This window comes from Lucilia sericata, unplaced genomic scaffold (assembly GCF_015586225.1).
Source record: "Lucilia sericata isolate MDLA Ls3-8-SP2 unplaced genomic scaffold, ASM1558622v1 Contig000003F_arrow, whole genome shotgun sequence".
Lineage (NCBI taxonomy): Eukaryota > Metazoa > Arthropoda > Insecta > Diptera > Calliphoridae > Lucilia > Lucilia sericata.
In genome coordinates, this window is record NW_023994044.1 from 950978 (window position 1) to 974521 (window position 23544).

General features: G+C 30.7%; 2 protein-coding genes across 5 annotated transcripts; one reads left to right on the forward strand and one right to left on the reverse strand.

Moving 5' to 3' along the window:
* The first annotated feature begins 260 nt into the window (after positions 1-260).
* On the forward strand, positions 261-10348 carry LOC119599751 (period circadian protein). Of its 4 annotated transcripts, none has more exons than XM_037949661.1 (14): positions 261-569; positions 4803-5048; positions 5217-5300; positions 5363-5529; positions 5590-5697; positions 5833-5924; positions 5994-6414; positions 6475-6831; positions 6914-8259; positions 8332-8466; positions 9543-9641; positions 9736-9882; positions 9944-10136; positions 10220-10348. In XM_037949661.1, the coding sequence occupies exons 2-13, from the start codon at positions 4957-4959 to the stop codon at positions 10007-10009; spliced, it is 3114 nt and encodes a 1037-aa protein (XP_037805589.1). In that variant the 5' UTR covers positions 261-569; positions 4803-4956; the 3' UTR covers positions 10010-10136; positions 10220-10348. The 4 variants fall into 4 exon arrangements, with proteins under 4 accessions (XP_037805589.1, XP_037805591.1, XP_037805590.1 ...); XM_037949663.1 differs by having other exon boundaries at positions 6914-8232; XM_037949662.1 differs by having other exon boundaries at positions 5366-5529.
* Positions 10181-20476, reverse strand: LOC119599796 (N-glycosylase/DNA lyase). The gene is made up of 5 exons (XM_037949671.1): positions 20256-20476; positions 19846-20184; positions 19651-19768; positions 10831-11196; positions 10181-10487 (listed from the first exon to the last, which is right to left on the reverse strand). The coding sequence occupies exons 1-5, from the start codon at positions 20417-20419 to the stop codon at positions 10401-10403; spliced, it is 1074 nt and encodes a 357-aa protein (XP_037805599.1). The 5' UTR covers positions 20420-20476; the 3' UTR covers positions 10181-10400.
* Positions 20477-23544: the final 3068 nt, after the last annotated feature.

Genomic DNA, 23544 nt, shown 5'->3' on the forward strand with positions numbered 1-23544 from the left:
ATGATAAGGTGGATTAGAATGCGAGGATTTTGGAATAACTTAATTATCAGTTATATTATTTTTTTAATAGAATAATGTTTACATTAAGAAGTTATTGTAATGAATTTTTTTATATTATTTTTTATATAAATAAAAACTAATCATGCAAAAAGAAAAATATTTTCACACAACCCTCGTTGGCAAACTTTTTCCGATTTAGTTCATATTAAAGCTCGCAGCAAAAATTGCCAACCGAACAGCTAACTGCAGACCATTTGCTCAAACAGTCAATCATTTAGTATTCGTATGAGTCCGCCGCTGATAAGTCGTTTATTAAAGATACAAATAAGTGAAAATAAAGATATAAGTATTATTAAAAACAAAAAAACATATTAACATGATGAATTAAAATTTGAAAAAAAAAAAATAAGTAAAGAAAATAACGTAAATAATTTTTTAAATACAATATTGCTCAGCAAATAAATCAGAAAAAATAAAAAGAAAAGAGTGTGAAAAAAGTGATAGTTTAAAACAAATATTAAAATTTATTAAAGCTTTAACTTAAAAATATATTAAATATATTACTGAAGGTAAAATATAAATAAATTGCTTTAAGCTTAAAAATAATTTAATTCATGCAACAAAACAAAAGAGATAAGAACATTTTGTAAATTGTAACGAGAGAATGATTAAAAATATTTAATTACAAATTTGTTTGTGTTATAAATCACACTTTCATGTTCATTAAAAACACAAAATATTTATTTACATTATTAAAATGAATATTTAATAAAATATTCTTATTTTCAAACTTTAAAAAGAAACAAAATTTAACTAAAATTAAATTTTAAATGTTTCTTCTAAATTATATACAAAGTAAAGTAAAGCGGAGTCGATTAAGCCGTCTGTCAATCTGCCAGTCTGTGTGTCTGTTGAAATCAATTTTCTCAAGACCCCAGATATCTTCAATAATTCTGTCAGATTCCTATTTAAAATCACTTAAATCCATAAATAACGGAGATATGTGCAAAGAGAATGTAAGTGTTCTATATACGGCTGTGCCGAATATTATATACCATTCACCATAATGTATTAACAAAACAATCAGTACGAATTTTATAAAAAAATAAAAAGTACCAGTTGCAAATCGAAAAAGTTCCAGAAAGTCCTCTTTTATAGATTTTTATTCAATCAGAGTGTTAATTCTATGGTTCTAGTTTTAATATTAAAAAATATTACAAAAGTACCAATTGAAGAACGAAAAAGTATCAAAAAGTTTACACTTATATTCATATGTACATATATTATTTTCGTATCATCAGGCTCCTCAAAAAAGTACTTGAATGACGAAAAGTACCAGAAACTCCTCTTTTATAAATGTTGATTCAATCAGTATGATGCGTCTTTCATTTTGCGTTTTTTAAGTTCAATATTATTTACACTTATAGATTTTTATTCCATCAGGATATATGTACGTATGATTATATACTTCTAGGTTTAATATTGCATGAAAACCAAAAAGTACCATTTATATATCAAAAAAATACCGAAAGTACTTTCCTACAGATTTTTCTTCACTTAGGACTCTGAATGTTTAACGATCGTTTCATATAGTCACTATTTTAAAGAAGGAAAAAATGTCATTATTTTTTTCGATATTATTTGCAATTACAGGAATTATGTAAGATTTCCCTCAAAGAATATACATACATATATAGTGAATCCGTATTATTGTGTCTGTTGAAAATGCGATTACAATTAAATGGATAAAATCACCTAAAATTTGACTATATAAAACCACCAAATTTCCATTAAAAGCCCTTTTCCGAAAATCGCTTTGATACTCATATTAATATCGATACATGAAAATACAATTTGGCATAAATAAATGAAAAATTCGTTTTAATAAATTCCGGAAGTATCGGTCCGAAATTTTTCTTTCAAAAATTACTTGAAATTTACTACAGATGTTTTGAAGGTGGCTATAGAAGTTGTTTCTTGTTTCTCTTTGAAAAGCATGGAAACGTGATATTGGCTTAATTTTTAATCCGTATAGAAATCATAACTTGAGTTTTTTGAACATAATATTCTTATATTATATTACATACTGGTAACTTGAGTCAGTGTAGTGTGTATTAGGGTTTTAATTTTTCTTTTGCAAATTTAAAATTTTACATCCTTTATTCAATTACAGAAAATATTACGAAACACAATCCTACTTTTTAGTTGCTGTCAAATTGTTTTATATTTTATTCCATTTTTTCGGAATTTTGATCACATGTCCGATATTTACGGACAGGTATTAAATAGTCAAATTCTTAAAAAGAATAATCCTCCGAAAAATTGATTTTTATAAACAGACGGACAGATTTTAATTATTAACTTAGTTCGTATTGTTCGAGTTGATAGATTGAACTTTTGTACAAAAATTGTCATCACCCTAATAGATATACTTATAAATAATAACACCCACTTGCTAAAAATAAGTAAACTACAATTATTATAAAAACCGACATATGAGCCTAAAATGTGCACAAATTCTTCGTATACGGGTGTGTTTGAGTTACGAGCTTTTCAAAACACATTGTCAATAGATTGCAATGCCTTTGTTTGAATCGTTGTTTGTTGCATGAGTACTTGTACTTATTAGATGTTGTCGTAACATTGACTGCAATTTTGTAGTCGCTGCGACAGCGTCAAATGTTTTTTGCACGTGAATCTTTTTCTATGACACATTCATAATAAAAAAGCTTTTTCTCTCTCCCGGTATTTCTTTGCGAAGCTCTATTATGAACAAAGTTTAGTTCTGAATACACTGTGAGAGATGAAGTGTTGTCGCATTTCAATTAAATTCAATTAAATTTAACAAAATTGTCTCTTGTGAGTATCACTTAATCAAAACTATGGAATACTATCAGTGTTATTCAGTAATTTGTTCCTTGATTATAAACCGATCCTAGAGGATTTTAAAACAAACTATGTATAATTACTTACCAGATTTGCACCGAATTATCAATTATTTCCTTTGGAATTTTGAACCATATCTGGGCGCTATGGCCAATATTTGACCGATATATGAAATTGATGTAAATATTAAATTGAATTTAAAAGGATGTTAACATAAATTCTGGAGATTTATTTTTAACTTAATATATATTTATAAGTATATCACAATTATTTTTATGTCCTACACCACTATGCTGGGGAGATTATTGATAATTATGTTTGTAGTGCACAAAAATATTTGTCTTTTAACCACCATAAAGAATACTAATCGGCTCATTTTCTGACCCGATGTGAGCTTCCATGTAGACCTGGTAATTAAAGTGCAGGTCCCAATTTTGATGATAATTAAAATAGCGTAATACTTGCTATACCCTTTACCTTCGTGAGAAGGGTATATATAAGTTTGTCATTCCGTTTGTAATTTCTATAATATAATTGTCAGATCCTGTAAAGTATATATATATTCTATATCCTTATAGATAGAGGTGTCGATTTAGCCATGTCCGTCTGTCTGTCTGTGTATGTTGAAATCAGTTTTCAGAAGACCCCAGATATCTGCGAGATCCGAATCTTCAATAATTCGGGAAGAACGCTATTTAAAATTAGCAAAATCGGTCCATTAATAACGGATATATGTGCAAAAAACTGAGACCTCTGAAAATTTCATCAAAAATTTAGATTTTTGGTGCATGCTGAGACAGAAATAATAAACAAACAACAACAACACACATAATTAAGCATGTAGGTCCCGGAGTAAATGAGAACCTATAAAATGGGACTTTTTGGTACTTGTTCGTTTTTCAAAAGATACTTTTCTATTTATTTTCTATAATATTGAACCTAGAAACATGCAATTAAGTATGTAGAGCCTGGAGTAAGTTATAACTTATAAAAATGGACTTTATGGTACTTTTTCGTACTTCAAATGGTACTTTTTGAATTTTCTGTAATATTAAACCTAGAAACACGATATTAACCATGTAGAGCCCGGAGTAAAATAAAACCTAAAAGTGGACTTTTTAATACTTTTTCGTTCTTCCTAATGTACTTTTTATAATATTCAAAATCAAACATTCAAATAAAAATAAGTAAAATACGTACTGAATGTTTTAGTACTTTTTCGTTCTTCCAAATGTACTTTTTATAATATTCAAAATCAAACATTCAAATAAAAATAAGTAAAATACGTACTGAATGTTTATTTAACAGGTTATGGTGAAGGGTATATAAGATTTGGCACAGTCGAATATATAACTCATACTCGTTTATTTTCAATTTATGGCCAAGTGTACATTTAAAACTAATACATATTCCTAAAGACTCCTTATATGAGATAAAGGGACTTTTTTTTTGTTGAGTATGGAAGTATGCCAAGCATTTTGATTTTCCTTTCATAATACATATTAGAAATAAATTGATTTTATATTAAAGACCTTTTCATGGTTACTTATCTAATGTCTTACTTTCCAAATTATATTTTTTTCTTGCATAAAATAATCATACTCTTTCATTGTTAACCTAATTCAAAAATATAAGACTAATTAGGCCTTAGGCGATCTATGATTTTTTGTTGTATTTATTTGATGTTTGATATCCTAAAGGAAATATAATAATTAAACAATATTTACGTCAATAAAATGTTGTAAATGTAAGAGTTCGTTGTGCAAGAGGCAGACAAACCTTATCAGTTAAACTGAATGTGTCTGTTGCTGCAACAAAGACTTGTTTACATCAACAAACTTATTGTTTATAAACGTTATGTATCTAAAAATATACCATGTATTTAAAACAATGTAATCAATTTCTTTTTTTTTCAGATAAATCTAACAGTTCAAGAGTTAAATAACGGCAAACTACAGCAACAAAAATTAATTAAAAGTAAATAAGAGACTTTTACAAATTTAGAGCAAATTTCAAGAAACATAAGAAAACTGATAAAATAGTAAAAAAGCTAAATACATTCAATACAAAATGGAGGGAGAATCCACAGAATCAACTCATAATACAAAAGTTTCAGATTCAGCGTATTCAAATAGTTGCAGTAACAGTCAATCTCAAAGAAGGTACATAGATAAAAAACTAGTATTATCTTTATTTAATTATTAGAAAAAAACATTAAAAAAATAATTTTATTTCGTTTCTTAGGGTGAAGTGTAAAACTTTTCTCGAATACTTTTACATAACTCTCTCAAAATCTAGATAATATTTAATGTTTAACATGTTTTTTTCAGTGGAAGCTCAAAATCTCGCCTAAGTGGAAGCCATTCGTCAGGAAGCAGTGGATATGGCGGTAAACCTTCAACACAAACCAGCAGGTGCGTTACTAAATACTTATTTAAGCAGTTTTCAGTAATAATTCTGATTTATTTTTCCCTAGCAGTGAAATACATCTCAATAAGCGTGTCAAGGATAAGTCTCGCAAAAAGAAGAAGCTAAAGTGTTCCACCAGTACTGCTACAAATGTTTTAGAAAATCAAGAAGATGTTGCCAAAACAAGTGAAGTCCAAGATGAGGAAAAAGTTGATATTAATGACATAACAATGAGTAGGTCGAATTAAATATTTTTTAAAGATGAATCTTATAACTTTTACGAATACGTTCTAGCTCAAACAAGTCGACAAAAAGATAATAAAGAGAATTTGGAAAAAGAAGCTAGTGAACCCAAATCTGAGAAATCATTATTGCAATTTCCAACTCCATCTCCATTATCAGGTATGTTAAAGCAAATTTATCTGTACAAGTCATCTTCAGTTCAAATAATTTTCAAAATTTTAGTCAATCTTTCGAAATCATATTCTAAGTTCTCTTCTCTTAAATATATTTGAACAAATTTATTTTCTCCTTTAGCCACCACACAGCAGGGAGTTAAATCGGAAAAAACTTGTGAATCGGCGCCAGGAAAATTAGAATCCTCAGGCAAAACGGAAAAATTTAAGGAGGTAAAAAGATAAATTTTTATTTGTTAAAAAATCAGTGCTAATATTTTTTTTTACATTTTCCAAAAATAGGATAGTTTCTGTTGTGTCATTTCAATGCACGATGGCATTGTTCTTTATACTACACCCAGTATTACAGATGTGCTCGGTTTTCCACGAGATATGTGGCTGGGACGTTCATTCATTGACTTTGTTCATACCAAAGATCGAGCAACATTCGCAAGTCAAATAACCACTGGAATACCAATAGCCGAATCACGCAGTAGTATGCCAAAAGATGCCCGTAGTACATTCTGTGTTATGCTAAGACGTTATCGGGGGCTTAAGTCTGGTGGTTATGGAGTTATAGGACGTTCGGTTAATTATGAACCATTTCGTTTGGGATTGACATTCCGCGAAGCACCCGAAGAAGCGCGTTCCGATAACTACTTACCAAGTGGCACCAATATGCTGTTGGTTATATGTGCCACGCCCATTAAAAGTGCTTACAAAGGTAGGTGGTTTATAGTTTTAATCGTATGGAAGTAGAGAAAATATCTATCTGTCATTTTAGTATCGGATGAGTTACTTTCTCACAAAAGTGCTAAATTTACAATACGTCACACTGCTACGGGTATAATTTCACATGTGGATAGTGCAGCTGTGTCGGCATTAGGCTATTTACCTCAGGATCTTATAGGTCGTTCAATACTTGATTTTTATCATCATGAAGATCTTATTGTTTTAAAGGAAATCTATGAGACTGTAATGAAAAAAGGTCAAACGGCTGGTGCATCCTTTTGCAGTAAACCTTATCGTTTCCTCATACAAAATGGTTGTTATGCTCTGCTCGAAACTGAGTGGACTAGTTTTGTTAATCCTTGGTCTAGAAAATTGGAATTTGTTATCGGACATCACCGGGTATTTCAAGGTACTTATAAAGCACAATATAGACTAATATTTTAGTTTTATAAAATTTATATTTGTTTTTAATTCCAAAATCCACAAAACAGGTCCCAAAAATGTTCATGTTTTTGAACCACCACCCAATACAAAGCCCAAGTTATCGGAAGACTCTCAAGCTCGCATTGCTCGTATAAAAGAAGATATAGTTAAACTTTTAGCAGAAACTGTTTCCAGGCCTTCAGATACTGTCAAACAAGAGGTGTCAAGGCGTTGCCAAGCTCTAGCCTCTTTTATGGAAACTTTAATGGATGAAGTTTCACGCACAGATTTAAAACTGGAGTTGCCCAATGAAAATGAATTAACGGTATCCGAAAGAGATTCTGTTATGCTGGGAGAAATATCCCCGCATCATGACTATTACGATAGTAAAAGTTCTACGGAGACTCCGCCTTCTTACAATCAACTGAATTACAATGAGAATTTGCAACGTTTTTTTAACAGCAAACCCGTTACAGCACCTGTAGAGTTTGATCCTATTAAAATGGAACAAACTTATAATGCACCTGCCGATGCACGCAGTACCCTAAGTCCGGTTCAGTGCTTTGAGGGCAGCGGTGGAAGTGGTTCGTCAGGAAATTTTACTTCGGGCAGTAACTTAAATATGGGCAGTGTGACTAATACCAGCAACACCGGTACTGGTACTTCCTCTGGAAGTGTTCCCATGGTCACGTTGACCGAATCTCTACTAAATAAACATAACGATGAAATGGAAAAGTTTATGCTTAAGAAGCATAGAGAATCTCGAGGACGAAGTGGCGAGAAGAACAAAAAGAATTCTGAAAAGATAATGGAGTACACTGGCCCGGGACACGGAATCAAAAGAGTTGGTTCACATTCGTGGGAGGGCGACGCCAACAAGCCAAAACAACAACATACAAATCTAATGGATATACAACGTGAATATACCGATCATCATAATCAGCCGAGTTCTAGCAATAAAATATTCAATAATCTCCAAACCACTCTCGGTGCCAATGCTTTAACTATTCCCTATGCTGGAGGTCTATCATGTTCGCGCAACGTTAACCTTTGGCCACCGTTCTCTGTTGGTCTCACCACACCTACCTCGCATACAGCACAAATAGCACAAAGTAGTTTTACCCCACAGCACAGTCTGTTTCCCACATTTTATTATATACCCGCCACTGCCGCCGCAGCAGCAGCTGCTGCCAATCAAGTCCAAAAACGATCTCCCGCTGAAATGCCCAGTACTTCAAGTCAGGCGCTGCCTCTGCAATATATGGCTGGTGTTATGTATCCGCATCCTTCATTATTTTACACTCATCCAGCTGCCGCCACCGCTATGATGTACCAACCGGTATCCTTTTCAAATATTGCCAGCACTATTAATCTGGCTCCTGAACAGGCAAGTTCATCGACTGATTTCAAAACGGTATTACATTGAAGAAAAATATAACGTTCCAATAACAATATTAATTGTTTTTAATGTTCTATTACTCTTCAGGCTCAAACACTAATGGTGGCACCCACCACTACTAAACCCCAACAACAAGGAGCGTTTCACTCTATAACTCCGGCCCAACTACAACGTCCATCTTCACAAGCCACGTCGGTTAAGGCAGAACCTGGTTCTAATATGGTATGTTTGTTGTATTAGAAATTCTAACCTTAAATATCTAGTAGTAACAATTATATTTCTATTAATTGATTCTATTATATTTTCATGAGATATATACATACATATGTATGTGTATAAAAAATAGGTCTCGGTATGGGCTGAGGATTTGCGCAGTAATTGTGTGTATTAAAATTACTCGTAGTTTATGGAATAACTTCAAGTTGCAAGTGCAATCTAAAATCTAACGAATTTTAGCATCCTGTTTATAATTCGAAATGGTTGGTATGCATTATTCGCCAGTTTTCTGGACATTGGTTTCAGAAATCTTGAACGAATTGTCTTAAAAGGGGGTAATAACAACATATGAATATGTACCTTGAAAATAATAACAGCTATTTAAAAGATTTGTCATTAATCATTACAAGTCTCTTGAAACTACAGATATATAAAAATTTTTGGGAAATTTTCAAGCATTTATGTTGTGGGAAGTGAAAAATGATCACTTGCAGCTTGTGAACGAATAACACCGAGTAACTGTAATTGAAAAGATGTACATATGTATGTTTCGAGAAACCAATGGACCATTTTTTAACTCTGTCAGAATTGATATCTATGTAGATAGGTGTTAAAGTAGTTTTTCAAACATATTACAGGGTGTAATTTAAATTAAAATTAGTAGTTTACGATAAAAAATTGAAATTTACAATTAAAATCGTCCACTTTTATAGAGTATTGCTATTTATGTTATAATAACAAAGGCCAAAAAAAAAATATAAAAGTCGAAATCTATCGAATTAAGCTGCGTTGAATCCGAATCTGGTTTTTGAGATATCGTATCCCAAAATTATGGCCATATTTGAGACGTTATTTAAGGTCGACAGAGTGAACTATCAGAAAACATACTGAGTAATCGATAGATAATGTAAATTTCGGTATTTACACGGACACACAAACAAAGAGACTGGACAGTTGAGAATCATTGATAACCAAATTCATCAATATATTATGTGAAAATATATACAACCACTATGATTTAAGGTTCCCGCCATAAATATTAATATAATTTGATGATTTTTACTTTTTTTAAATTTATGCAGGCACCATCTGATTCATCGAAAAAAGGTATTGCAGATTCGCCCATTGCATCCGTTATGGGTGACTATGTATCAGATCAACATAATGCAAATAGTTTAAAAGTAAAAATAAACCTCAAATTCATTAATAACATTCTAATTAAATGCAAAAGTTACACAAACTAATTAATAATCATTTTTTTTAATTTTAAAACAGCCCAATACGGACAGCAATGGTAACAGTGACGACATGGATGGTTCAAGTTTTTCATCATTTTATTCGTCATTCATTAAAACAACTGATGGTTCTGATAGCCCTCAAGAAAACGACACAAGCAAAGATTCAAAACAGAGGACATTTAATGTAAACATTCATCATAAATCAGCAAGTATTTAATAATTTGAATGCTTATAAATACATACAGGTGCAGGCAGCTGAAAAACTCATGGAAAATGCTGAAGAAGATCAAACGCAACATGGTGATGGTTAAACACTTATTTAAATATAAAAAACAAGTATTTAATACTATAATAAAGCGGAAGAAGTTTAACGCAACCCTTGGGATCATAGTCTTCAAGAGCAAATTGTGTAGTACAAAAATCTCAAAGTTGAGTGTAGTAAGTTTTATATAAAATGTTTTTTTAATAAAACACTTTTTTGATAAACATTTTTTTTAATTTTATTTATTACTTAAATATAGTACGAGTCTAAACAATTGAAGCAAATTGCATTTTTACAGTTAGCATTTTGTTGTTTTTTCAATATTTATATATACATACATACTCGTATGTATTCTTATACTTTAATTATATAATAATGTGTATTTTTTATTTATTAAAAGATTTAAAAAATAAATAAGAATCTATAAATCTAATACCTGTTTATTTTTTGCGTTTCTTTTTGGTTGGCGACGATGAATTCCCTTCATTGTCGTTTTGAAATTGTTGAAGTTCCGAACAAAATAAAACCTTAAAAATTAATTAATAAAATATTTAATGTGAGATGTTATATACGGTATTTCATTTAATTAATTGTAAGTAAAACAAAGTGTATGAGAGATATAATCGAAATGTTATATCCATTCGAAATCAATTTAAATGGAATAAACATCGTGTAGATGTTTAAATCTACATAAAACAGGTAGTTTTGTCAGATCTCATATGAACTGGTATTCATTCAACAAGACAGACTGAATATGTAAATTCGACAGATGCCGCTAAAAACATTTAAACTTCGGAACTCCATATTAAGAAACCCTATATTCACATACCGCTATCGATAGGCAAACGTCAGTTCTTTATTTTTACTTACCGCCTGTGTCCAGCCAGCAAAGGGACCATAAACCTCACGAAAATGCTCTGCGATTTCTTCATAAATTTTAGGTGTCACAGCTTTTACACCCGATAATCGAGGCATATAAACAGATTGGGCAATTTTAAAGATGTGTGTATCGATCGGTACTGATTGCAAATGTCCAAGCGACATTAAACATATACAATCGGCCACTTTAAAACCAATTCCTGGAAGTTTTACTAATTCTTGTCGTGCTTCGTGATAAGGAAGAGAACGTAGTTGTTCAAACCATGCCATACCGCCAAATTCGTTTATTTTTGCTATAGATTGAGCTATAAATTTTGCCCGATATCCAAATTTTGCAGAACGTAAACGAGATTCCAGCTAGAGTAAGATAAATGATTAAATTTAAAAGTTTTTTAAGATTTTTGGCAAAGTTCGTAAGTACAAAAAAATAAAAAAAATCCTTTTTAGATCATTTTGTGGTGGTTAGATGAGATTTTCTGGTGGGCGTTGTTTATTCACCACATGAAAATTTGGTTTCTAGATCTTGGAAGACATACTGTACATATAGGGTAAAGAAAATTATTAGGAGACATAAGGCTGATTATTGGTCTTCGAGATTTGATAGTTTTGATAATAGAAGAATGTGTAAAATTCTTAATAGTAGGATATGTGGGAAAGATCTTAATCCTTTGGATTACCATGATCCTGATAACTTTAATAATTACTTTGTATCGCAATCTGTAAACATTGATTCTACATTCTACAAAAACGATCTTAGAATACTAACGGGATTATTCACGAGACACTGCGGTCTCAGACATCACCAATTTATCCTGTTCAAGGATCACGTCGAGCTAGAATCTTGTGTAATGCTCCACTAGCCCCAAAGGAGTTGAATATATCCCCTTACCAATGAAACCCGATATTTTCATGCGTGAATTGAACCTGGAATGTTGAACTTACGGTCTGCACAAAAGATCCAAAACAGGGTCGTGGTGCTTTGTGCCCTTTCTAATCTAATCTAAGAAATAAAGTTTTTTGATATTAAACCAAAATTATAGCAACAAATTTTTTTTTCCACTATAAAGGTTAAAAGTTGGACAAGCCTTCAAGGCTTATATTTCCGGGGTGTTCGTCCAAATGTTGATATTAAAGAATGAGAAAGCGATCTCTAAAAAAGTAATGTTGATAAAATATTAATGTTGATTGTTGATAAAAGAAATTAATAAATATTGAATAAAAAAATCTTCGTGCGACGTGGACTTAATCTGTCCTCAGAAATAGCTCCAATCTCGCAAGCATTCTTGGCCATTTCTATTCCAAAGAGAGATGATGATTTAAAATTTATCCTGAAGTAAAATTTTTCATTATTAGTCACATTATTAATGCCACAGCCAGCAACATTGTTGAGAATAGATGCATCTGTTGTAAAAATTGTCTATCCATTGATCCTATAAAATTCAGCCTTTTTAAGGTATTGCTAAATGAAGACAGTATTAGATACATTTGACTTCTTGTCCGGCAATTCATTTTTCCTAATTGTCAACTTTGAATTACTTACAAAGTTGATGGAAAAAAAAGTGGTCTGCAATTAATATTGAAATTCTCTAGCTGTAGTTTCATAGCTAGATTTGTTGTCACAATAATCCATAATGATACCCGAAGAAAATTGTTTAATTCTCAATAATTCTTTAAAACCAAGTAATTTAGTTCTCCTTTCAGGAACAAGTTCACCAGACATAGTATATACTACATGTAAGGGCGTAGATGGAGATAAGCCAAGACATCTTCTTAAAGAAGAATTTTGAAAAGATTTCAATCGATTGTTTATTGACTTAATAAAATAATTAAATTTTAGGTATTATACACGCTTTATATACGTATGTTAAGTGCCACATGAGGTTGAAGTCCAGATTTTATTGGAGTAAGCTTTTTCAATAAATTGACATTACTTTTGAACTAATTATCGCACAGTCTAAAATTTTGATGCTCTTCACGTGCTCAGTCGATATTACATTTATCATGAACTTTATTTGCTTTCTACCTCCATTAGCAACATAAACACAAAACATACAATTCGTCTTACGCCCGTTAACATCAACTCCGGTTATCGTTAACCGATAGATATTCTGCCGGTTAAAATAATTTTTGTATGAAAACTGTCAATTTAACCTTACGATAAAATATATCCAGACTTTGAGATAATGGGGGTTAGCCATATTAAAGGAAAGATTACGTTTAACACAAGCTGCATTGAAAACTCCAATTTTATGTTGAAGATTGACCACAGCTAGATCAAAATCCTTATTCCATCATAAAATAATGAATTCATCAGCAAATTGATAAATTGTGAGATTCTATTTCATGAAGTTTTCGGGAATACATATGTATTAGCGTAACAGCCTCATTATAATCATTACAATTTGTCGCCGCCTTATTGTCAATTTCAGATTTTTTTGTATCCAAAATTTTGATTTTCTTATTAGACTTAGGGCGGGGTTTTCAGATAAAGATAATCTACATTCTTTGTTTAAACCTAGTTTAATATATGTTTTGTGTTTTTCAGTAAACAGTAACGTTACTTATTATCTTAGTTTAACTGAGTGTTATTGGCCAATTAAACTTAAGTTATAAGTGAGAAGACACAATTAACAAAAACAATAAAACAATGATTTCGGAAGAACAAAAACTTAATATTTTAAATAAATTGCAATTTTCTGATTTGTTTTGTTTATTTATTATTGTTTTAAATGTTTATTTAACATTTTTCCAAAATTTTTTATTTTTCAAAATTATTATTTGCAAAAAACCGCTGTTCATTGTTTATGTTTTTGAGTGAAAAGTTGGCAATACTAACAAAGTTAACTGAACTTAAATCCATAACTGAAGAACACAATCATCGATTAAAGTCCGCCTAAATTTGTTCCGAGTTTAATCTAACAGCAAGTTAAGCCTAGTTCAACTTAGAATCTTTGTTAAAATTTTTCGTTTACTCAAGTATTTCAGGATTAGTATTATTAATTAATTAGTAGGATTAGTAGTATTAATAATAAGAAGAAGATACTAATAATATGTTTTCTGTAATTGTATTTGGTAATAATTAATTCGGCTGGGGAGCCACATATACATACAGTGTATCTCATAATTATTCGAATTTGGGTAAACTATAAAAAGAAACCAAATTTAATAATATATTTTGTGTGCAAAATAAATAAATTAATTTGTTATATTGTCTAGATAGTCCTTATGTTTGATATCACGCTTTTTAAAACTTGAAAAATTTGTATTGACTTAAATTAATTGTGCTTTTTTAAAAAAAGTCCATGAAATTGCCTCACAAAAGTATACGAATTTTTCCTGTATTTCATATTTGATCATATTATACGCAACACAAATTTTAGAATCGAATGGTTTTTATGCGTAATATTGTTTTAAGGGGTTACTATCCACGGAAAGGATATATTTTTGGCCCATTTGGTCCACAATTTTGGGGAATTTGTACCCTTTTTTCATGTAATATCATTAAAATAGCGATTTTTGACCATAATTGTAAATTTTTCTCCTTTTTTCCAGAGATAAAACAAAAATTTGATATTGGGACTCAAAAGACCCCTTGGGGTATCTAAAAATAATATCTTTTGTTACAAGAATCTGTATTTAAACGTTCCAAGATAAATTATTCGGATCATTCTTCTTTCGCTAATTCAATATATTGGAACTTAAGTCCATTTTTATAATACTAGGATCAACTATTTTCGGGGAAAGTTTTCTGGTATATATTCTTTTAGATATCAGCTTTTATACATTTTAAGTTTTCAATGTGTTGTGGAAGTGTACAACTCCAAAACATGCCTCGAAGAAACACCATTCAAAATAGTAAAATCATTATTTTTATATGCCAATGGCCTCCATGCTGCATGGCACGATATCATTATGATCACATCAAAAATGTTGATATGTGTTTAAATATTATTTACTATGATCAAATTAAAACCAAAATTTAGGTGTTATTGTAACGGGCAACATAAGCGTGAAAGTTACGAGTAGTAAAAACTGAAATCTACTATATAGGATGACGTTTTGTTAAGGCATGTTTTGGGGTTGTATACCGCTATAATATATTGAAAATTTAAAATACATTAGTGCCAATATGTACATGAATATACACTAGACAACTTTGTCGGAAAATATCGTCCCTAGAGGTACGAAAAGGGACTTATGATCCAGATAATTCAATTAGAAACTGCAAAACGATAGCAAAAATACATCTTGGAACGTTTAAGTACAGATCCTTATAACAAAAAATATTATTTTTAGATACCCTATGGTTTCTATTTAATTCCAATATTAAATTTTGGTTTTATCTCTGGAAAAAGGGTGAAAACATTACAAATATAGCCAAAAATCGCCATTTTAATGATATTACATGAAAAGAGGGTACAAATCCCCCAAAATTGTGGACCAAATGGGTCAAAAATATATCCATGCGGTTGATAGTAACCCCTTAAAACCATATTAAGCATAAAACCATGCGATTCTAAAATGTGTGTATCGTATAATATGATCAAATATGAAATACAGGAAAAATTCGCATACTTTTGTGAAGTAGTTTCATGGACTTTTTTTAAAAAAAGCATAACTAATTTAAGTAAATGTAAAGTTTTCAAGTTTTAAGGGGCGTGATATCAAAACTAAAGACTATCTAGACAATATAACAAATTTATTTATTTATTTCCCACACAAAATATATTATTAAATTTGGTTTCTTTTCATAGTTCACCTAAATTCGAATACTTATGAGAGACACTGTATGTAAATAGAATTTTATTTTTAATTTGTATTATAAATAAAACAAGTGAGAGTATTATATTCCGCTGTGCCGAATCTCATATACCCACCATCAAACCGTATGCCTTATAAATATCAGGGTGATATTACTCATCAAATTAACTGAAGAGGACCTCATATGAGAGATAGGAATTAGGAATAGAGATAAAAATTTACCGTTTTTCATAAATTTTTTTTATACCAATTTTGGTTCATACAAAACATCTTTACATCGAATATCACTTCCCAACACTTTCCGCATGAAATTCGGTAGGAAGGTTTACGTTCCTATAAATGTTTCTTATATAAAATTTCATAACTGTTCACGTATTTTTAAGCCAGCAAAGATCGTTAAAGTAATTTTCTTATGTACCTATCCTCAATACATTTGGTAGAGAGGTTTTAACTCGCATAAGACATATGTGTGTCGAATTTCATCGCCTTTCTTGTATTTTTATGCCAGTAATGATCGTTTAAGTAATTTTTTGATGGGCATAAAATTTGGTAGAGAGGTTTTGGATCATAAGAGACTTACTTATGTCAAATTTCATTGTTATAATAGTATTTCTAAGCCAGCAATGAGCGTTAAACTATTTTTTTTGAAGGGGACCTTATATGGGGGGTAGGGTCAACTATGCACCGATCCACATAAAACTTGATAGAGAAATTTTGGCTACATTGAAACATATGTGTATCGAATTTCATCACTATGCTCGTATTTTTAATAATGAGCGTTACAGTAATTTTCTGAAGGGGGCATTATATGGGGGCTAGGACCGATTATTTACCGATCCTCATAAAATTTGGTAGAGAGATTTTGGGTCATAAGAAACTTATTTATGTCGAATTTCATAGCTATACTCGTACTTTTGAAACAGATATGCCCATTAAAGCTGTGGCCTCCGGTAGGTTAGTGGTTAGTGTTCTAGTCTGGTAGACCGGAGGTGGTGGGTTCGATTCCCACCTGAGGCACTGGTTAAGGAGCGCACAACAGGCCCGATAGAGGCCTAGGTGTATTTCTTCGGATTTGATGTATATACATCCTCCTTTCAAACTAACTAACTAACTAAAGCTATTTTTCGGGAGTCCACTTTTATGGGGTCTATCCGAAAACGTGGACCGATATTACCCATTTTCAATACCAAATAAACCTTACATATAGAGAATATTTGTGGAAAAACCTCTAACTCGTACCGTTCGGACTCTATCGTGCTTCAACAGACTGACAGCTAGATCGTCTTAGAATTTAATAATAAAATTACGAAATTTTTGAGACCAATTTCGAAAAGATATCAGAAAAGTTTTTTTTTCGACATATTGTACTGATATCAAGTTTATAAATCTCTGCACTGTAATTCCAAATCAAAATCTAGAATATTCTAAAAATTTTGAAAATTTTTTAAAAAAGTTTCAATAAAACTAAACTTGGAGATTTGAAATGGCCGTTGAAAAAATCAAACTTTTTTGACCATAGCTGAGGGCAAAAACTAATATTCGAGTAATTATAGATATATTTTAAGTTACAAAATGATTTTTTAGAATATATCCCAAAAAAAGTACATTTTTTCTGTTTTATATCTTTCCAAAATGCTTACTCTGTGCACATTACGATTCCTTAACAATAAAGTTCAAAATTCATTATTAAATAGCCAAAGTTGAGCAAAAACTGAAAAAATCTATAATTCCCCTTGTAAATGCACTTGAAAACCTCAGAGCCGTTGCGGCACCTTTTAACATTATCCTATCAGCCTAAATTTTTGTACAACATAGTTTTACAACACAAAGAACAATTCTAGACGGGGGACGGGCAAAATTCGCAACTTCCTTTTTTTGGTGCACTCTAATGCAACGGTTCCCAAATGAGGGTCCGCGGACCCCTAGTGGTCCGTAGTAAAATTCTAGGGGGTCCGCGAAGACGAACGAAAAAAACCATGAATAAACAATATTCTGCTTTTATATGTATGTACAAATATCTCCAATTTTTGTGCAATAATCCCAAATTTTTTGGTGACTTTTTGAATTTTATTTTTTCGGTTGTTTATCAGGAATTTATTGTATAACTTTTATAAAGTAAAGTATTGCGTGATTTGTAATTTTTATTTCCTGTATATGTACTGAAATAATAGTTTTTATTTCAGACAAATAATACTCTGCCTTACAATTAAATTAGGGATACTGGTATTCCGGAGTATGAAGTTCAATTCAAAGACAAGCTTTTTAAAGATTTAAGTTTATCAAATTGTAAGCAAAAGTGTTCTTGTTTGAAAGGACTAAAATTATATATTTCCAAAACAGAGGTGACTCTTTATGCATCTCTTTATAAATATTCCAATCCGACGTGATACACAGATTTTAACTTGATTTTGTCGACCAATACATATTATTAAATTAACATCAGAAAATCCATAGCGTTTCGCGTAAATATGTAGCCAAAAACCATGAAGTAAAATAATTCGTTGGTATTTTAAAATTCAAATTTAAGTTCCATATTCACAGTACTTTAACAAAGAGTTCAAATCATATATTATGCGGATAACTCATTCCGCAACAACATAGAAGAAGTCCAACTTTCTTATATTATTTTCCCGAAAACTTAGCTCACTTACTCAGTTCACCCTTTGCAATCCCAACAAATTTTTGAAACGTGACTCCTTAAGCACATGTGACAATATTTGATAAAGAAACCTTTTCGCTACCTTGAAGAAAAATGAACATGAAAGATCTCACGATCATAAAATTAAACATCATGTTAACATATCAACAAAGAAGTCATTCTATTTTCAAAACATGCAATTGAAAACCTATCTGAAATATTATATATTCTCAATTTACGGGAATATTTTATAGATATGACATCTCTACATTTATTAGACCTAGGAATTAATGAACTAGGTCAATTTTCGGATGGACAATTATATAGAACAATAAGATATCAAAATATGTATGGGGGTCCGCGAAATTAAATAAGTTCTTCAAGGGGTCCGCGAAGTAAAAATCGGTGGGAACCGCTGCTCTAATGTATATCTTATATATTTTTAGTCCTTTAAACTTGGGTCTCAAATATATAAATATTTGTATTATTTTACAATATTATAAAGCTTGCCAAGTCGAAACCCGTTCAATGATCCCATTTATCTCTTAAAGGAACTTCTAAGGAATATCTTGCAATAATATTACAACCGCCCGAAATAGGGTTTTTCAATTAAAAAAATATAATTTGGGGAAATTTCTTACTAAATAGTATTGTAACAGGAAAAATTTATGTACCTACATATATGGTAGACAGTTTTAAATTTAAACAGCATAGTTAGATTCAAAACGATGGAAAATTTTTTAAAATAAAAATTATTTTTAATTATACAATTTCATATATCTTGGCTCTACTGTTATTTCAAAAATTGCTAATGCAGATCTTTTTAACATTTTCCTCGGATTCAGAGCCACCATTTCTGTGATTTGGAACCACAGTGATCCGGTAGGCACTGAGGCACTTTTCAACACACATCGTTTAAGAGGTACCCCTACAAAAAGGCGGTGCACGGGACACTCTAGAGTATATGGTCTCATTCAAGTCCAATGAAAAAAATATAGATTGTATCACGGTGTAAATGTATGTAATAGGTTATTAAATTTTTTAATAACCTAATGGATTGTCATAAAATACTTTTTGTAATACATGTACATTAAGGTGACCCCAAAATTGAATTTGCTGATGTTCCCACCGAAAATTAAAATTTAGTTAGTCCTAGTAGCTGAATAAAAGTCCTTTTATGAGGTTTTTATGATTTTTTTTTCATATTTCTTCCAAAGGAATAATATGAAATCATGGTATCATAAGAAAGGTCCTTGAGAGACACTTTCAAAGGCATATCAAACATTTTTGTGTAACAGCAAAATTAATCGATTAGTGTGTACATAGCTAGTCATTTTGCCAATAAAAATTGCATCACTAGTATTTCTATTACCTATGTGAAGATTCATACATAATAAATAATAATTTCTTACCGTATTCTGATCCTTAACTAACGATTCCAAATTAGGAAAACTATAGACATCACTTGATTGGAAATTCCCAATATTTTCTCCATAATTCTCACACAACCATTGAATCATAGTTGATATTCTGAAATTTAAAATCAATAAAATAAAATTTAAATTCAGATAAATTTCCCTAGTAGGTACATATGTTCCATTATTTACCTTTTAATATTATTGTTTTGGCTACACATAAATGATATTATATTTTCCAATGGCTCCTGATCCAATACACGCACAGCTTTCATATGAGGAGCCAATTTGCCAAAATGAGGATGGGATTTTCGCCATAATTCTATTTGTGTGGATAGATCAAAATCTAAGCGTAAATAACGTTGTAGTAAGTTACTATAGAAGCCTTTATCACTATTGTCTTGATTGCAGGAGGTGGTTGATGTATGAACCTTGTAAAATAAATAATTTTCATTTTGTTTCAAAATCCAGTATACACCATAAGCCACACCACGCCACTCACATTCATAACCATTGATTTCTTTTTCCCATCTGTTTCATAATTTTGAAAATTGATTAAAAATTATTTACAAAAAAATTCAAGTGAAAAGCAAACATTGTACCTAAAACTCTGCCCTCCCAGCAAAGTCAAATCCAAATTAAGGTCTTTAGCTTTTACCTTAATCTTTCCTTGAGCGGCCAATGTACACATTTTTAATGATCTCAAATGAATCACAAAAATATTAAATTTTAAATTAGCACCAAAATGCATAAAATCAAATAGCATTGAACAATTTTAGCGGCATTGTATTGTTTTTATTTTGATTGTACAGCAGAGCCCTGCGCCGACAAATATTAAGGGCGGCTGACACTAAAAATATCGGCGGCGGCTTAAAATCAATTGTTAGCCGGCTAAGTTCTCAAATATGTACGTTTAGTTTTTAAATTTTCAACGATTTTAAATAAAAACGGAATCCGATAGATCAGAAAGTGGGATTTTAGAAGCATATTGTTTATAACAACAAAACAGAGCAAGCTCAAAAATTGTGTGAGAAATTATGCAGGGATGAATAAAAGATTCTTAAAAATTAAAAACAAATCCTTTCTCCAAATTTTACGAGGATCTGCCGATATTTAACCCTATCCTCCATATAAAACATCTTGCAGAAAATCAGTTTCTAAAAAATTTTGCATTAAACAAATTATGAATAACGTGAAAACAAAGATATTTTATTTGTTTATTTATTAGCTATACCCTGTGTGCTGTGCTACCCTAAAAGCAATATAAATAAGAAACCCACTTAACGATTTTGCTGATTCTAACTACAATGGTTTTCCAGATATACAATTTTTTACATATGGGAGATTCCACGCAAATTATTGCAATTTCGCCAATTATTCCGAACGTTAATTAAGATTTTAATTTAATCTATGAAAATTTTGAATAATCTAATAGTTTCCCAGATATACAAAATTTTGCATTTAATTCATGTGGGAAGTGCCAAGCCCCCCATTGAAAGTCCGCCCGTTTTTCTCTAAATGTTCTTCAGTAAAATTTGAAGATTCTAGCTCTAATAGTTTCTTAGATATACGAATTTTTCTATTTAATTCATATGGGAGCTCCAAGCCCCCAGATGAAAGTCCGCCCTTTTTTCTCCAAAATGTTCAGATGAATATTAAAGTTCTTCGTGCAAATTTTGAAGAATTTAGTTCTATTAGTTGCCCAGATAAACGAATTTTTGTATTTAATTCATATGGGAGGTTCCTCATTGGTAGTCCCCCAATTTATTACCCAAAATGTTTACATGGATGTTAAAGTTCTTCCAGAACAACATCATTTAAAGGGATCACAAAGAGATTGAAAAATATTCCAAAAGTAAAGGCAGACTATTCCTATTTTAACGGTAATTTCTTTATGATTAAAATAAGTAAGAAGTAAGAGTTATATTCGGCAAATCATATGTCGTAAAAAAGCGATAAATTTTCGTTCAATTTGGATACTGCGTGTTTAATTTTATGTTTATATATTCAATATTTTAGAAAATTCAAAAAGTACCAGTTACAGAACGAAAAATTACCAGAAATACTCCAGTTTAAATTTTCATTAACTCAAGTCCCTGATTGCTTAGTTTTATGTTTTTAGGTTCATTATAATAGAAAATTCAAATAGTACCAGTTGAAGAGCGAAAAAGTACCAAAAAGTCCCGTTTTATATGTCTCTCTTACTCCATGCCCTACAGGTTTCATGTCTATAGGTTCAATATTATAAAAAATTCAAAAAATTTCATGTCTATAGGTTCAATATTATAGAAAATTCAAAAAATACCTTTTGAAGAACGAAAAAGTACCAAAAAGTCCCTTTTATATGTTATCACTTAATCCGGGCTGTACATTCTTAATTTCATGTTTCTATGTTCAATATTATAAAAAATTCAAAAAGTACCAGTCGAAGAACGAAAAAGTACTAAAAAGTCCCTTTTTATAGATTATAATTTACTCCGGGCTCTACATATTTATTTTTATGTTTCTAGGTTTAATTTTATGGAAAACTCAAAAAGTACCAGTCGAAGTACGTTAAAGTTTCCCTTTTATAGATTCTCATTTACTCCAGGATCTAAGTGCTTAATTTCATGTTTCGAGGTTCAAATTTTTAGCAAGCTCAAAAAGTACCAGTCAAAGAACGAAAAAGTACCAAAAAGTGCCATTTTATAGATTCTCATTTACTCCGGGCTCTACGTGCATAATTTCATGTTTCTATGTTCAATTTAATAGAAAACTCAAAAAGTACCTTTTGAAGAACGAAAAGTACCAAAAAGTCCCCTTTTATAGGACCTCACTTAATCCGGGCTCTACATGCTTAATTTCACGTTTGTATGTTCATTATTATACAAAAACTTAAAATGTACCTTTTGAAGAACCAAAAAGTCCCCTTTTACAGGTTCTCACTTAATCGGGGCTCTACATGCTTTCATGTTTCTAGGTTTAATATTATAGAAAATTCAAAAAGTTCCTTTTGAAGAACGAAAAAGTACCAAAAAGTCCACTTTTATAGATTCTCAAGTGCTTAATTACATGTTTCTAAGTTCTAAGTCAAAAAAGTACCAGTCGAAGTACAATAAAGTACCAATAAGTCCCATTTTATAGATTCTCATTTACACCGGACTCTACTTGCTTAATTTCATGTTTCTAAGTTAAATTTTATAGAAAACTCAAAAAGTACCTTTGTAGAACGAAAAAGTTCCGAAAAGTCCCTTAATTATTAATTTCATGTTTCGATTTCAATATCATAGAAAACTCAAAAAGTACCAGTTGGAGAACGAAAAAGTAGTAAAAATATCACTTGCTACCGGTGTTCCAAATAACTCCTTATTAGCATATTTAGTGCTTCTAAATTAGCTTTAAACTGTCTTTGTATATTTTCTAAGTAGTTTAGGAGATATGAGGTTACCGAATTCACATGTTTTTACCCCCTAAACATTCGAATTTCCATTTAGGCTGTGCGATGATGAATCAGTCAGTCAGTCAGTCAGTAAGAGCGGGTTTCTTACTACTCAGTCAAACTAGGCTTAACATGCTGTTAGATTAAACTCGGAACAAATTTAGGCGGACTTTATAACCGATGATTGTGTTTTTCAGTTATGGATTTAAGAGCAGTTAACTTTGTCAATACTGCCAACTTTTCAGTCAAAAACATAAACAATGAACAGTTTTTTTTTTTTTGAAAATATTACTTTTGTAAAATGAAAAATTTTAGAAAAAATTAAAATGAATATTTAAAACAATAATAATATTGATAAAACAATTAAAAAAAAACTAGGTATTAACATAAAAAATTAGGTTTTTCTTCTTCCGTATTCATTATTTTATTATTTTTGTTGATTGTGTTTTCTCATTTATAACCTAGGTTTAATT